This window comes from Esox lucius, chromosome 7, assembly GCF_011004845.1.
Source record: "Esox lucius isolate fEsoLuc1 chromosome 7, fEsoLuc1.pri, whole genome shotgun sequence".
Lineage (NCBI taxonomy): Eukaryota > Metazoa > Chordata > Actinopteri > Esociformes > Esocidae > Esox > Esox lucius.
In genome coordinates, this window is record NC_047575.1 from 21,030,283 (window position 1) to 21,042,550 (window position 12,268).

The following is a 12,268-nucleotide window of genomic DNA, read 5'->3' on the forward strand; positions in this document are numbered from 1 at the left end:
ACAGCTCTCACAATATTTCTGTCATCAACTACTGTGGTTTTCCTTTGCGACCTGTTCGATGTCTGTTGCTCAGTACACCAGTAGTTTCTTTCTTTTTCAGGACATTCCAAATTGTTGTGCTTGCTATGCCCAATGTTTGTCCAATGGCTCTGGTCGATTTTCCTTCTTTTCTCAGATTGACAATGGCTTGCTTTTCTCCCATAGACAGCTCTTTTGTCTTCATGTTGGTTTATCGTCTTTAACAAGAAATTCAGTCTTTATAGGTTTAAACCAAGGATGAAAACTTGTCATGCAGAGCTATTTAATGTTTGAACAATCAACCTAAAAGGCAACACCTGGGCAACAAGAAACATCTGTCGGTCACATGTTCCAATACTTTTGCTCACTTGAAAAATGGGTGGGTTTGAACAAAGGGTGGTATGTCCTGAGTTGTTTAACATCTAGATGTGAATACCAGGAAATAAAAGCTGAAATTCTGAACTCTTGTCTCATACTCATCTTTTGATCTTAAACCCAAATGTATCAGTGAACAACAAAAACAAAGGAATTTGCCTTACCGTTCCAATACTTTTGGAGGGGACTGTATATCACCTGCAAGAATTTGTGGCCTTATAGACAACTATTACAAAAGACTGCTCGCTGTCACTGAGGCTAAAGGGGGCAATAAACTGTATTAAGAACTATGCAGACCATTTACAAATGGTACATATATTTCCAATTCTCCAAGGGTTTGCAAACCTTTGAGGCCAACTGTATCTGTAGATGGCCAAACCTCTTAATCTACTTCAACTGCAGAAAAAACATGAATATTTCCTCAATCTAATCTTTCACCGAACATGTCCACCCAAAAAGAGATGGCATGAATTCAGTGTAAATATTTGCTACAAGAGGAGTGAGAAAGAAAACGTTATTTTAGCAAAGAATATGAGAACCGTGTTCTTCTGCGACCCATCCTGCACTAAATGTTCTTTCATTCAAATTCAATACATTTTGTAAGGGTTGTTTTATTACCTTCCTTGACGTCTTTTCAACAGGTGATGCGACACCCAAACCACATGTCCTCTGTGGTGTTTCTGTGGGCCCATCATGAGAAGATGGTGGCCATCGACCAATCCGTAGCCTTCGTAGGAGGCTTGGACCTTGCCTTTGGGCGGTGGGATGACAGCCATTACCGGTTGACTGATATAGTTCTGACAGAAACTACCAATCACATTTCTGGAGAAGAAACAAAGGCTCCAATGGCTGAGCCAGAAGTGAGACACCTAGATTAATCCTTGTTTGGCTTTCCCTCATTGTTTGGGTGTTTCATCGTCGTTCATTGTGTTACCTGGTGTTGAACATTGACTTCAAGGCGGTCCTACTTTTCCCTAGGCAGCTGATTCAGGTAACCAGGGAGATGGTTCAGACTCAGACCAGGATCCAAAGCCTTCAGAGCCAGAGAAGGTCAAAGTGGACAGCCTTGTGGACCTGAAGAACAACACCCAGTTGTGGATTGGCAAGGACTACAGCAACTTCATCAGGAAGGACTGGGTCCAGCTTGACCGCCCATTTGAAGGTACAGTACACACACACTATATTAATAACACCCACAAAGAGCTATTTTGCAGCTAGCCAAAAGACTAGCTTGCCTTAATTGAGAGTTGTGAAGGATGCCTTGTTGCTAAACAAGAAAGTGATTCTGGATTTACCGTTAGACTTCAGGTGGGTGTTATGATTTTTAAATGACAGTGTGGTCAAACCATTATGTCAATATATTAATAGTTTTATATACACAATCGAATTCTGACCCATTTATGGTAAGGATAGACCAAATCTTCACACCATCTTGAAGGCCTGGAAACAATTGTATTTCAGAATTGGTTTGAAAGAAAAGCTAGCTCTCTGTGGTAAGATTTGTGTGGGATGTTACATTTCAGGTAACGTGTTGTGTTCACTAATAACTACAGTTTTCCGACTAGAGCGGTGGACATGCCAAAAAGTATTTTAAGGAGTTGAATGGCTTCATTGACACAACTTTTTTACATAGAGCACACATAACAACTGCAAAGGTGTACATATGAAACAACTCTGCAAAATGTGTTTGGCAAATGTTTACCAAGCATGGCCAACAGTCATAAATTAAAAGTTGAAAAGTAAATAATAGTAATCTATCCACTGATTTCTACAATTGGGAAACATGTTTGTGTTCTAAAATCCAAAGGAATCACTTCTGCATACACAGGCCAAAATAAGAGGAAAGATGAGAAAAGAACAAAAGGAGAGTCCTGTACACTTTCATCTTTTGGATGACTGATTTGTCTCAAATCTTAAAGAATTTTACAGATCATATCCTTTTTCAGCCCATCTGAGAGTTGGCAAATGTAACATAGCATATTTTGTTGCAAATTCTAAACATTATATGTTTTTTTTGTTGTAATTTAATGGCACCTAACATACTGTATAATACTTAATGTTCCAGATTTATGTATCTGTCATTTCCTGGCTGGTAAAAATCTGTGCTGTTCATTACATTTCTGATCAAGGGAATCATTATGTCAAAATAAATTGTGGAAAGTGAAACTTAACATGCTTTAACGCGTTGGATTGGAGAGATTTAGTTTGAATCCAAACTGTTGTTGCTGCAATTCATGTATCTTGCACAGTAGAAAATTAGGTCTACATACTGACCCTTTAATTCAATGCTTTATTGATTGTTTCCCCAGACAACATTGACCGCACCAAGGTTCCCCGTATGCCTTGGCGTGACCTGTCTGCTGCCGTCCATGGCAAGGCTGCCAGGGACGTGGCCCGCCACTTCATCCAGCGCTGGAACTTTGCCAAGGTCAGAGGCCAAATATGAGGTTTCAGAAGGTCTTTCTTTTGTGTACCATGGGTATAGAAAAGAATCACCCCCCTTTAAAAGAATCACATTTTGTTGCTTTGCAGCCTGGATGTAAAACTGCTACATTTCAATTAGGTTACAAAATACAACCATACTGTATACATAGCTAGGATTATGTGTGACAGACATCTGGATGTTATTGTCTTTGTTTTGTCTGCCTACAGATTTTTAAGTACAAAAACATCCAAGGCAAGTTCTTCCCCTGCCTTCTGCCTAAGTCTCATACAACTGCTGACAACCTGACATTCACTGTACCTGGCTCTGGGAAGGCCTCAGTGCAGGTACTACCTTACAGAAGTGCATCCCTATATTCTGTTCTTAATGATAAATTTTTTGATTGATTAAAATTTTCCTTTTCTCTCAGGTGTTGCGTTCTGTGGATCGCTGGTCATCCGGAACTTGTGAGAGTTCTATCCACAAAGCCTACATCCATACGATTGAGAACAGCGAACACTACATCTACATTGAGGTAACTCTGCTATCAGCATGTTAGAAAAAAATTTATTCACACTATTTAATTGCACCCATTTACCTGACTTTGTTCTAAAACATTTTGTTCTACCTACTGGGGGCTTCTCTAAGGTACGCATGTGATTTAACTTTTTTTAATACTTGCGATGCTGTGTTGAATGCCTGTTGAATAAATCTGAGTGAGCACATTAAGTGTTCGACTATTCTGTTTAAACGAGAGCCATTGCGCACATTGTAATCAAAAAGAAAACATTTTGCACTTCTCACCGTGTTTTTTTTTAGCAGTACTTGTAGGAACTTCTACACTATATGGCCAAAAGTATGTGGACACCTCTACTAATTACTGAGTTCAGGTGTTTCAGCCACACCCACTGATCACAGGTGCATAAAATCCAGCACATAGTCATGAAATCTCCATAGACAAATATTAGCAGTACAGTGGGTCGTACTGAAGAGCTCAGTGACTTTAAATATGGCACTGTCATAGGATACCACCTTTGCCAAAAGTTAGTTTGAGAAATTTCTGCCCTACTTGATCTGCCCAGGTCAACTGTAAGTGCTGTAATTGTTAAGTGGAAGCATCCAGGAGCAATAACAGCCCACATAGTGTGTAAAAATCAGCTATCTTCTGTTGCACCACTCACCACAGAGTTCCAAACTGCCTCTGGAAGCAACATCAGCTGTATGCAAGCCTCACATCAAAATGTGCAATTCCAAGCATTGGCTGGAGCAGTGGAAACGTGTTCTTTGGAGTGATGAATCATGCTTCACTATCTGGCAGTCTGATGGACGAATCTGGGTGTAGTGGATGCCTGGAGAACGCTACCTTCCAGAATGCATAGTGCCTACTGTAAAGATTTGTGGAAAAGGGAGAATGGTTTGGGGGGATGTTTCAGGGTTTTCCTAAGTTTCAGTAAAGGGTCATCTTAATGCTACAGGATACAAAGACATTGTAGACAATTGGGTGCTTCCAACTTTGTGGAAACAGTTTTGGGGAAGGCCCCTTTGATGTTCCAGCATGACTGTGCCCCTGTGCACAAAGCGGGGTCCATAAAGACATAGTTTGACAAGGTTGGTGTGGAGGAACTCGACTGGCCTGCACAGAGCCCTGACCTCAGTCCCATTGAACACCTTTGGGATGAACTGAAACAGGCGAGTGTGAGCCAGGCCTTCTCATCCAACATCAGTGCCTGACCTCACAAATGCTGAATGGTTGAATAGGCACATTTCAAAATCTTGTGGAAAGCCTTCCCAGGAGAGTGGCTGGTTAGCGGCTGTTATAGCTACAAAGGGGGGGTCCAACTCCAAGCTAATGCCGATGGTTTTACCATATTTTTATCCAAAATGGTTTTATCAAACAAGCTGATATAGGTGTGATGTTCAGGTGTCCACATACTTTAGGCCCTGTTGTGTAATTTTGTACAATAGTGAGTGTGAACTTTAACACAATTTTATCTTTCCACTAGACTACAATGGTGATTGACAGAGTTGTAGATTAAATATTCTGTCACAACTATTTGACAAAACTAGCCTTCGCTACTCAACATGTTAATACATCTACGCTGACATCACCCGAGTATCAATATCACTGGAATAACACTGAAACACGACGAGTTAACACATCTTTGTCACCACACTGCATTCAAGCAGCGCTTAGCAGGAGAGTCTAATCGTGCAAAACAAATTACAAACGCGATAGTTGTGTTTATAGCCACAGATATGTGTTTCTAAAGGTGATCGAGCCACGTTCTGAATATCCCTCTTGTACCTATTTCAGCATACTGGTACCCACACTATATGAGCAAGCACAAGTTAATGGCCAGTAAGAGCCACACATCTTCCTTTATTTTTATTTTTGATGAGAAAGCTAATAATAATAATTTTCGTATAGTCTTGGTATTCTTTATTGTGCTTTCATCAGGCATTATATGTCTCATTATTAGGTTTTTAAACAATAAACAAATCTTATGTAACTGTCGACAATACATTTGTGTGCTGTACCAAAAATCTATCAAGCTGTGAACCTTAAACCGCAATACATATACAGTATTGTGGGTTAGGGATACCGTTACATCCATAGTATTGATGTCAACGTGTAGGTCATGGGCCTACATGGTCCTAATGCCACAGTATAAAGCCTACATGGTTCTAGTGCTATTAACCCTACATGGTCCTAGTGCTATCAACCCTAGATGGTTCTAGTGCTATCAACCCTAGATGGTTCTAGTGCTATCAACCCTAGATGGTTCTAGTGCTATCAACCCTAGATGGTTCTAGTGCTATCAACCCTAGATGGTTCTAGTGCTATCAACCCTAGATGGTTCTAGTGCTATCAACCCTAGATGGTTCTAGTGCTATCAACCCTAGATGGTCCTAGTGCTATCAACCCTAGATGGTTCTAGTGCTATTAACCCTACATGGTCCTAGTGCTATCAACCCTAGATGGTTCTAGTGCTATCAACCCTAGATGGTTCTAGTGCTATCAACCCTAGATGGTTCTAGTGCTATCAAGCTTATGTGGTCCTAGTGCTATCAGGTCCAGTTGAGCACATGGGTTTTATGGAAATCTGCATTGTTTCCTTATAACAAATATTACAAATATTTCCTTTCCTAGTCCCAAATCCAGCTACCTGGCCATCATGGCTCAGTGCCCCATACAACGAAAATAGAGACTTACATTCATGACTTTAATAGAGACTCCATCCCTGTCAACCTCTGTGCTCTCAGAACCAGTTCTTCATCAGCTGTGCCGACGAGAAGAACGTTCACAACGGCATCGGTGACGCAATCGTGAAGAGGATCCTACGTGCACACAGGTGTGGTTCTGTCATCGTGTGTCTTTGCCTGGGTTCCTTCTGTAAAAACACACCAGGCCTCATTGTTTCACTTGGTGACGCTTGACTGATAATCACACTCATTGATAGATGTGTGTCAGGTATATTGAACATGTGAATTGCACACACAAAACGGGTTGTAGCGTGATGCAATACAAAAATGAAATGACGTGGTACTAATTACCACCACTTTCACAACCACTGGCGAAACTATAGAAATTGAACTTATGAATTATTTTACTCAGTAATGCATTTTAAAGTGATCATGAGTAGTATTGTCACATATGCATAAATATGTTGTAACCAGGATTTCTCTATATATAATCTATAACCCTTGTTTTTCATCAGAGAACAGAAGAAGTACAGAGTTTTTGTGGTGGTGCCCCTGCTGCCTGGCTTTGAAGGAGATATCCGTGAGGGGGGTGGGAATGCAATCCAAGCAATACTCCACTTTACTTACAGGTCAGAACCACCCCTGGGCCATTACACACACACACACGCATTAACACACAATCACTCAGTGTAATATGTAGGGTTGCAAAGGGAATCTTAAACCAGCAACATTTTATAAAATAACATCTCGTAACTAATTGGGTACTTTGATTAGAGGTTGACCGAGACTAATCTGGCCCGGTTTTGATAACAGTCTGTAATCATTATTATGAAAGCTGATTATGGCTAACCTTTGGGGGGGAGCATGTCCTCTAGTGTAAAAAGGATAGCATGAAACTGGGCTCGAGTCTGTCACCATTTGTTCAAAAACAGGTCATGGAGCAGCATCAGTAGAATTAGAAGTTGTGACTGTCAAGAATACTAATGAAGTTCCTAGCTAGCTAGTATGAAACATACTGTAGCTTTTTTTTTTTAAATGTCAGTCATCATTACTATCAATAAATAACTACACATGGTTGATATTAATAGCCAGTTAAATATAATTAATGTGGAGCCTGTTACTTACATGCTATATAGACAGCAACGTTGCCAAACGGCTGCTAATTTAACAAAACTGTAGACATACATAAATTGGCATTGCAGGGTAGAGAGGCTCAGAAGTAGAGGTCTTCATGGATATATCTGAAATCAAGCTACTGGTAATTTGGGAAATTGAGTACAGTAGCTGTCCAGTTTTCTAAATGTATTAAATGTGACCTGTTATTAATTAAATATTATTGAAAGACATTCTGTACATGTTGTATTGATTAGAGTTTCAAGAACACTATGCAAATTCTGTGATTTTTGAAAAAATTTCTCACAGGACCATTTGCAGAGGAGAGTACTCGATATTGATGAGACTGAGAGAACGTGAGTTTTGATTCCTTCTTTCCAATTCAGCCTCATATGGGCATTATTGTCCATCTGTCTCATCTCTGATAACATTTCTGCCTTTCTTTGTCTCCTGTTTGGCTTATCCTCCTGCTAGCTGAAGGCTCATACTAGGTATCTGCCTTTTCTATCTATACTAACTATAGTATAGTTCTCCATTCTCCTCATTTCATTGTCTTTTCCAATAATGCCTGTATGTCTTACCATGTTTAAATTATGCTCCCAAATTCCTTTCTGTTATTGTATTCGTTGGCTATAGTTCCATGCCAGTGTGCCAAACAACCAGTGTCTTCCTCCCCCCTCAGTTGAAGACAAGTGGAGTGAGTACATCAGCCTGTGTGGCCTACGCAAGCACTCCCAGCTCTCCCAGTCCCTGGTTACAGAGCTCATCTATGTACACAGCAAGACCCTCATAGCAGATGACCGCCGCTACATCATTGGTGAGTCATCATCATCACAGCCACACATACAGACTGAGTGACGGGATAGGATGGGACAGCACTGTGACATTTCTGTGGCTGTGTCTGAATAGGCAAACAAATAACAGGGGTGGCAGATAGCCTAGCAGTTAGAGCAACTAACCAGTAATAAACTGAAGGACACTACTGTAGGTTGAATTCTTGGTCCTTGGTTCTGTCGTAGGGCAAGGCAGTTAGCCCTAATTACTCCCCAGGTGCCTAACCCTATGCCTATCCAAGTTACAATTGTAAAAATCTAGATGGTTGTTCTAAAACTTGATTTGCTAACTAAAATATTTGATTCCGCATGTAATCCTTTAAAATGTGGTTTCCAACCATCTTCAGTTAATGTACAATCAACAGAATGTTGCTGTGTCCAGAGTACCCCTGAAGCAAATCCTCATGTGTACTTTAAAAGTAAGCCCCCGGTCTCATTAGTATCCTCAAGAACCTCTGTGTATAGGCAGAATACCCCCAGGGGTCGTAGTGCCTCTGGTTAGGAACCACTGCCATTTTTAGAAAACTACCTTTGCTCTGGCCTGAAGTACTTTATACGGAATAGAGTGGCATTTCAAAAACAGGCTGTGACTGTGACTCATCATCAGGATCAGTCACGTGATGCTAATTGGTGCCTCTGCATAATAATCACAAGGTGCATAATATGCAGAGCTAATAAAAAATGCAGCTAAGAATACCTTCCTCCTGGACTTTGGGGTAAGGTGAGGAAGGAGAACTTAAAAGGCACCGCCCTGATTAAAGATGCATGTGATTTCTAAGTGGCTGATAGGAGTATCACTACATTCAAATGTTTCTATTTTTCTGCCTCTGTCCCCTGCTTTCGGGTTTCTGTTTCCTCTGGGCCTCAACTCCTGCGCTACCTTCTTCCAGGTTCGGCCAACATCAATGACCGCAGTATGCTGGGCAGCAGGGACAGTGAGCTGGCTGTTCTGGTGGAGGATGAGGAGAGGGTCTCATCCGTGATGGGGGGAGAGGAGTACCAAGCTGGACCTCTCACCCTAGCCCTGCGCAAAGAGTGCTTCAGGTCAGAGTCCATAAAACATCTTCACTTCTGCATAATCCCGTTATCATGGCAACTGTCAGGGGGTGGGATATATTAGGCAGCAAGAGGACATTCTGTCATCAAACTTGATGTGTTAGAAACAGGAAAAATGGGCAAAGATCTGAGCGACTTTGACAAGGGCGAAATTGTGATGGCTAGACTACTGGGTCAGAGCATCTCCAAAACTGCGGCTCTTGTAGGGTGTTCCCGTTCTGCAGTGGTCAGTACCAAGGAAGGAAAAGCAGTGAACCAGTGACAGGGTCATGGGCAGGTGAGCATTAGAACTGGACCATGGAGCAATGGAAGAAGGTGGCCTGGTCTGATGAATCATGTTTATTTACATTACGTGGATGGCCGGGTGTGTGTGTCACTTACCTGGAGAACACATGGCACCAGGATACATTATGGGAAGAAGGCAAGCCGGTGGCGGTGTGATGTTTTGGGCAATGTTCTGCGGGGAAACTTTGGGTCCTGCCATTCATGTGGATGTTACTTTGACACGTACCACCTACCTGAGCATTATTGCAGACCATGTGCACCCTTTCATGGCAACGGTATTCCCTGATGTCATTGGCATCTTTCAGCAGGATAATGTGCCCTGCCACAAAGCACAAATGTTTTAGGAATAGTTTGAGGAACATAACGAGTTCAAGGTGTTGACTTGGCCTCCAAATTCCACAGATCTCAATCCAATTGACCATCTGTGGGATGTGCTGGACAAACAAGTCCAATCCATGGAGGCCCCACCTCGCAACTTACAGGACTTTAAGGATCTGCTGATAATGTCTTGGTGCCAGATACCACAGCACACCTTCAGGGGTCTAGTGCCTCTGACCATCAGGGCTGTTTTGGCGGCAAAAGGGGGATCCACACAATATTAGGCAGGTGGTCATAATGTTTTGGCTGATTGGTGTATATGTCTGTATGCATGCATGCATACAACCCCGTTTCCAGAAAGGTTGGAATGCTGCGTATAATGCAAATAAAAACAGAATGCAGTGATGTGCAAGTCATTATCTCTATTTTTAATTGAGACATTTTATTGTTTTTGAAAAAAATACTTGCCCATTTTGAATTCAATGCACACACACACACTGCTAATTTATTTTTTTAAAGTCAGTTAAACTTCAGGGATATCAATCTGTCCAGTTAGGAAGCGTAAGCGATTGTGATGTCTCCTGATTTGGTGTAAATGAAAGTGACAACAGATGCACTGGCAACAGCAAGACAACCCCCCAAAAGGGGAATGGTTTTCCAGGTGGTGGTTACAGATATCTCCTTATCTTTCCTGACTGATTCTTCTCTAGTTATGCATTTTGCTAGTGTCCTTGACACATCCCCTTTTGACACATCCATACGCACCGTCGCAAGGTTTGCTGTGTCTGCCAGTACAGTCTCAAGAGCATGGAGATGATACCAGAAGACGGCCGTTACACGAGGAGAGCTGGACAGGGTCGTAGAAGGGCATCACGTGGGGGCCATACACACTACTGAGTCATATGTGTTGCCCTGATGAAATTCACGCAAGTTGGAACAGCCTGTGATTTCAATTGTTTACTTAGATTTTGGGGTGAGTTTGACTGCTGTTGTCATTTTGTTCTCAACAAATTACAAAATGTACAGTAAAGATTTTGATCTTTAATATATTTTGTTCGAGACCTGATGTGTAATTTAAGTGTTTCCTTAATTTTTTGAGCAGTGTATAAAGTGAGGGAAAAGAGTATTTGATCCCCTGTTGATGTTGTATATTTGCCCACTGACAAAGAAATTATCAGTCTATAATTTTAATGGTAGGTTTATTTGAACAGTGAGAGACAGAATAACAACAAGAAAATCCAGAGAAACGCATTTTCAAAAATGTTATAAATTGATTTGCTTTTCATTGAGTGAAATAAGTATTCAACCCCTCTGCAAAACATGACTTAGTACTTGGTGGCAAAACCCGTGTTGGCAATCATAGAGGTCAGACGTTTCTTGTAGTTGGCCACCAGGTATGCACACATCTTAGGAGGGATTTTGTCCCACTCCTCTTTGCAGATCTTCTCCAAGTCATTAAAGTTTTGAGGCTGACATTTGACAACTTGAACCTTGAGCTCCCTCCACAGATTTTCTATGGGATTAAGGTCTGGAGACTGGCTAGGCCACTCAAGGACCTTAATATGCTTCTTTTTGAGCCACTCCTTTGTTGCCTTGGCTGTGTGTTTTGGGTCATGCTGGAATACCCATCCACGACCCATTTTCAATGCCCTGGCTGAGTGAAAGAGGTTCTCCCCCAAGATTTGATGGTACATGGCCCCGTCCATCGTCCCTTTGATGCGGTAAAGTTGTCCTGTTCCCTTAGTAGAAAAATACCCCCAAAGGATAATGTTTCCACCTCCATGTTTGACGTGGGGATGGTGTTCTTGGGATCATAGGCAGCATTCCTCCTCCTCCAAACACGGCAAGTTGAGTTGATGCCAAAGAGCTCGATTTTAGTCTCATCTGACCACAACACTTTCACCCAGTTCTCCTCTGAATCATTCAGATGTTCATTGGCAAACTTCAGACGGGCCTGTACATGTGCTTTCCTGAGCAGGGGGACCTTGCGGGCGCTGCAGGACTTCAGTCCTTCACGGCGTAGTGTGTTACCCAATTGTTTTCTTGGTGACTACGGTCCCAGCTGCCTTTTGACAAGATCCTCCTGTGTAGTTCTGGGCAGATTCCTCACCGTTCTCAGGATCATTGTAGCTCCACGAGGTGAGATCTTGCATGGAGATTGACAGTTCTTTTGTGTTTCTTCCATTTGCGAATAATCGCACCAACTGTTGTCACCTTCTCACCAAGCTGCTTGGCGATGGTCTTGTAGCCCATTCTAGCTTTGTTTAGATCTACAATCTTGTCCCCTGACATCCTTGGACAGCTCTTTGGTCTTGGCCATGGTGGAGAGTTTGGAATCTGATTGATTGATTGCTTCTGTGGACAGGTGTCTTTTATACAGGTAACAAGCTGAGATTAGGAGCACTCCAACAACCTGGATTTTTTGTCCAGATAAATGGTGTGACCACCATTTGCCTCACACAGTGCAACACATCTCCTTCGCATAGAGTTGATCAGGTTGTTGATTGTGGTCTGTGGAATGTTTGTCCACTGCTCTTCAAAGACTGTGCAAAGTTTCTGGATATTGGCAGGACCTGGAACACACTGTCGTATACCCCGATCCAGAGCATCCCAAACATGCCAAACATGCAAGCCATGCAAGAAC

General features: G+C 42.0%; 1 protein-coding gene across 6 annotated transcripts in view; it reads left to right on the top strand.

The window, feature by feature from the left end:
* Positions 1–12,268, top strand: part of pld2 (phospholipase D2) — a 37,448-nt gene that overhangs the window by 20,757 nt on the left and 4,423 nt on the right. For all 6 annotated transcript variants that reach the window (XM_010893465.3, XM_010893461.3, XM_010893463.5 and 3 more), the window contains 10 exons: positions 1,035–1,253; positions 1,372–1,555; positions 2,703–2,821; positions 3,046–3,162; positions 3,246–3,350; positions 6,080–6,168; positions 6,535–6,648; positions 7,442–7,488; positions 7,815–7,949; positions 8,856–9,009. In XM_010893465.3, coding sequence (XP_010891767.1) covers positions 1,035–1,253; positions 1,372–1,555; positions 2,703–2,821; positions 3,046–3,162; positions 3,246–3,350; positions 6,080–6,168; positions 6,535–6,648; positions 7,442–7,488; positions 7,815–7,949; positions 8,856–9,009 — 1,283 coding nt within the window. The remainder of the gene's footprint in view (positions 1–1,034; positions 1,254–1,371; positions 1,556–2,702; positions 2,822–3,045; positions 3,163–3,245; positions 3,351–6,079; positions 6,169–6,534; positions 6,649–7,441; positions 7,489–7,814; positions 7,950–8,855; positions 9,010–12,268) is intronic.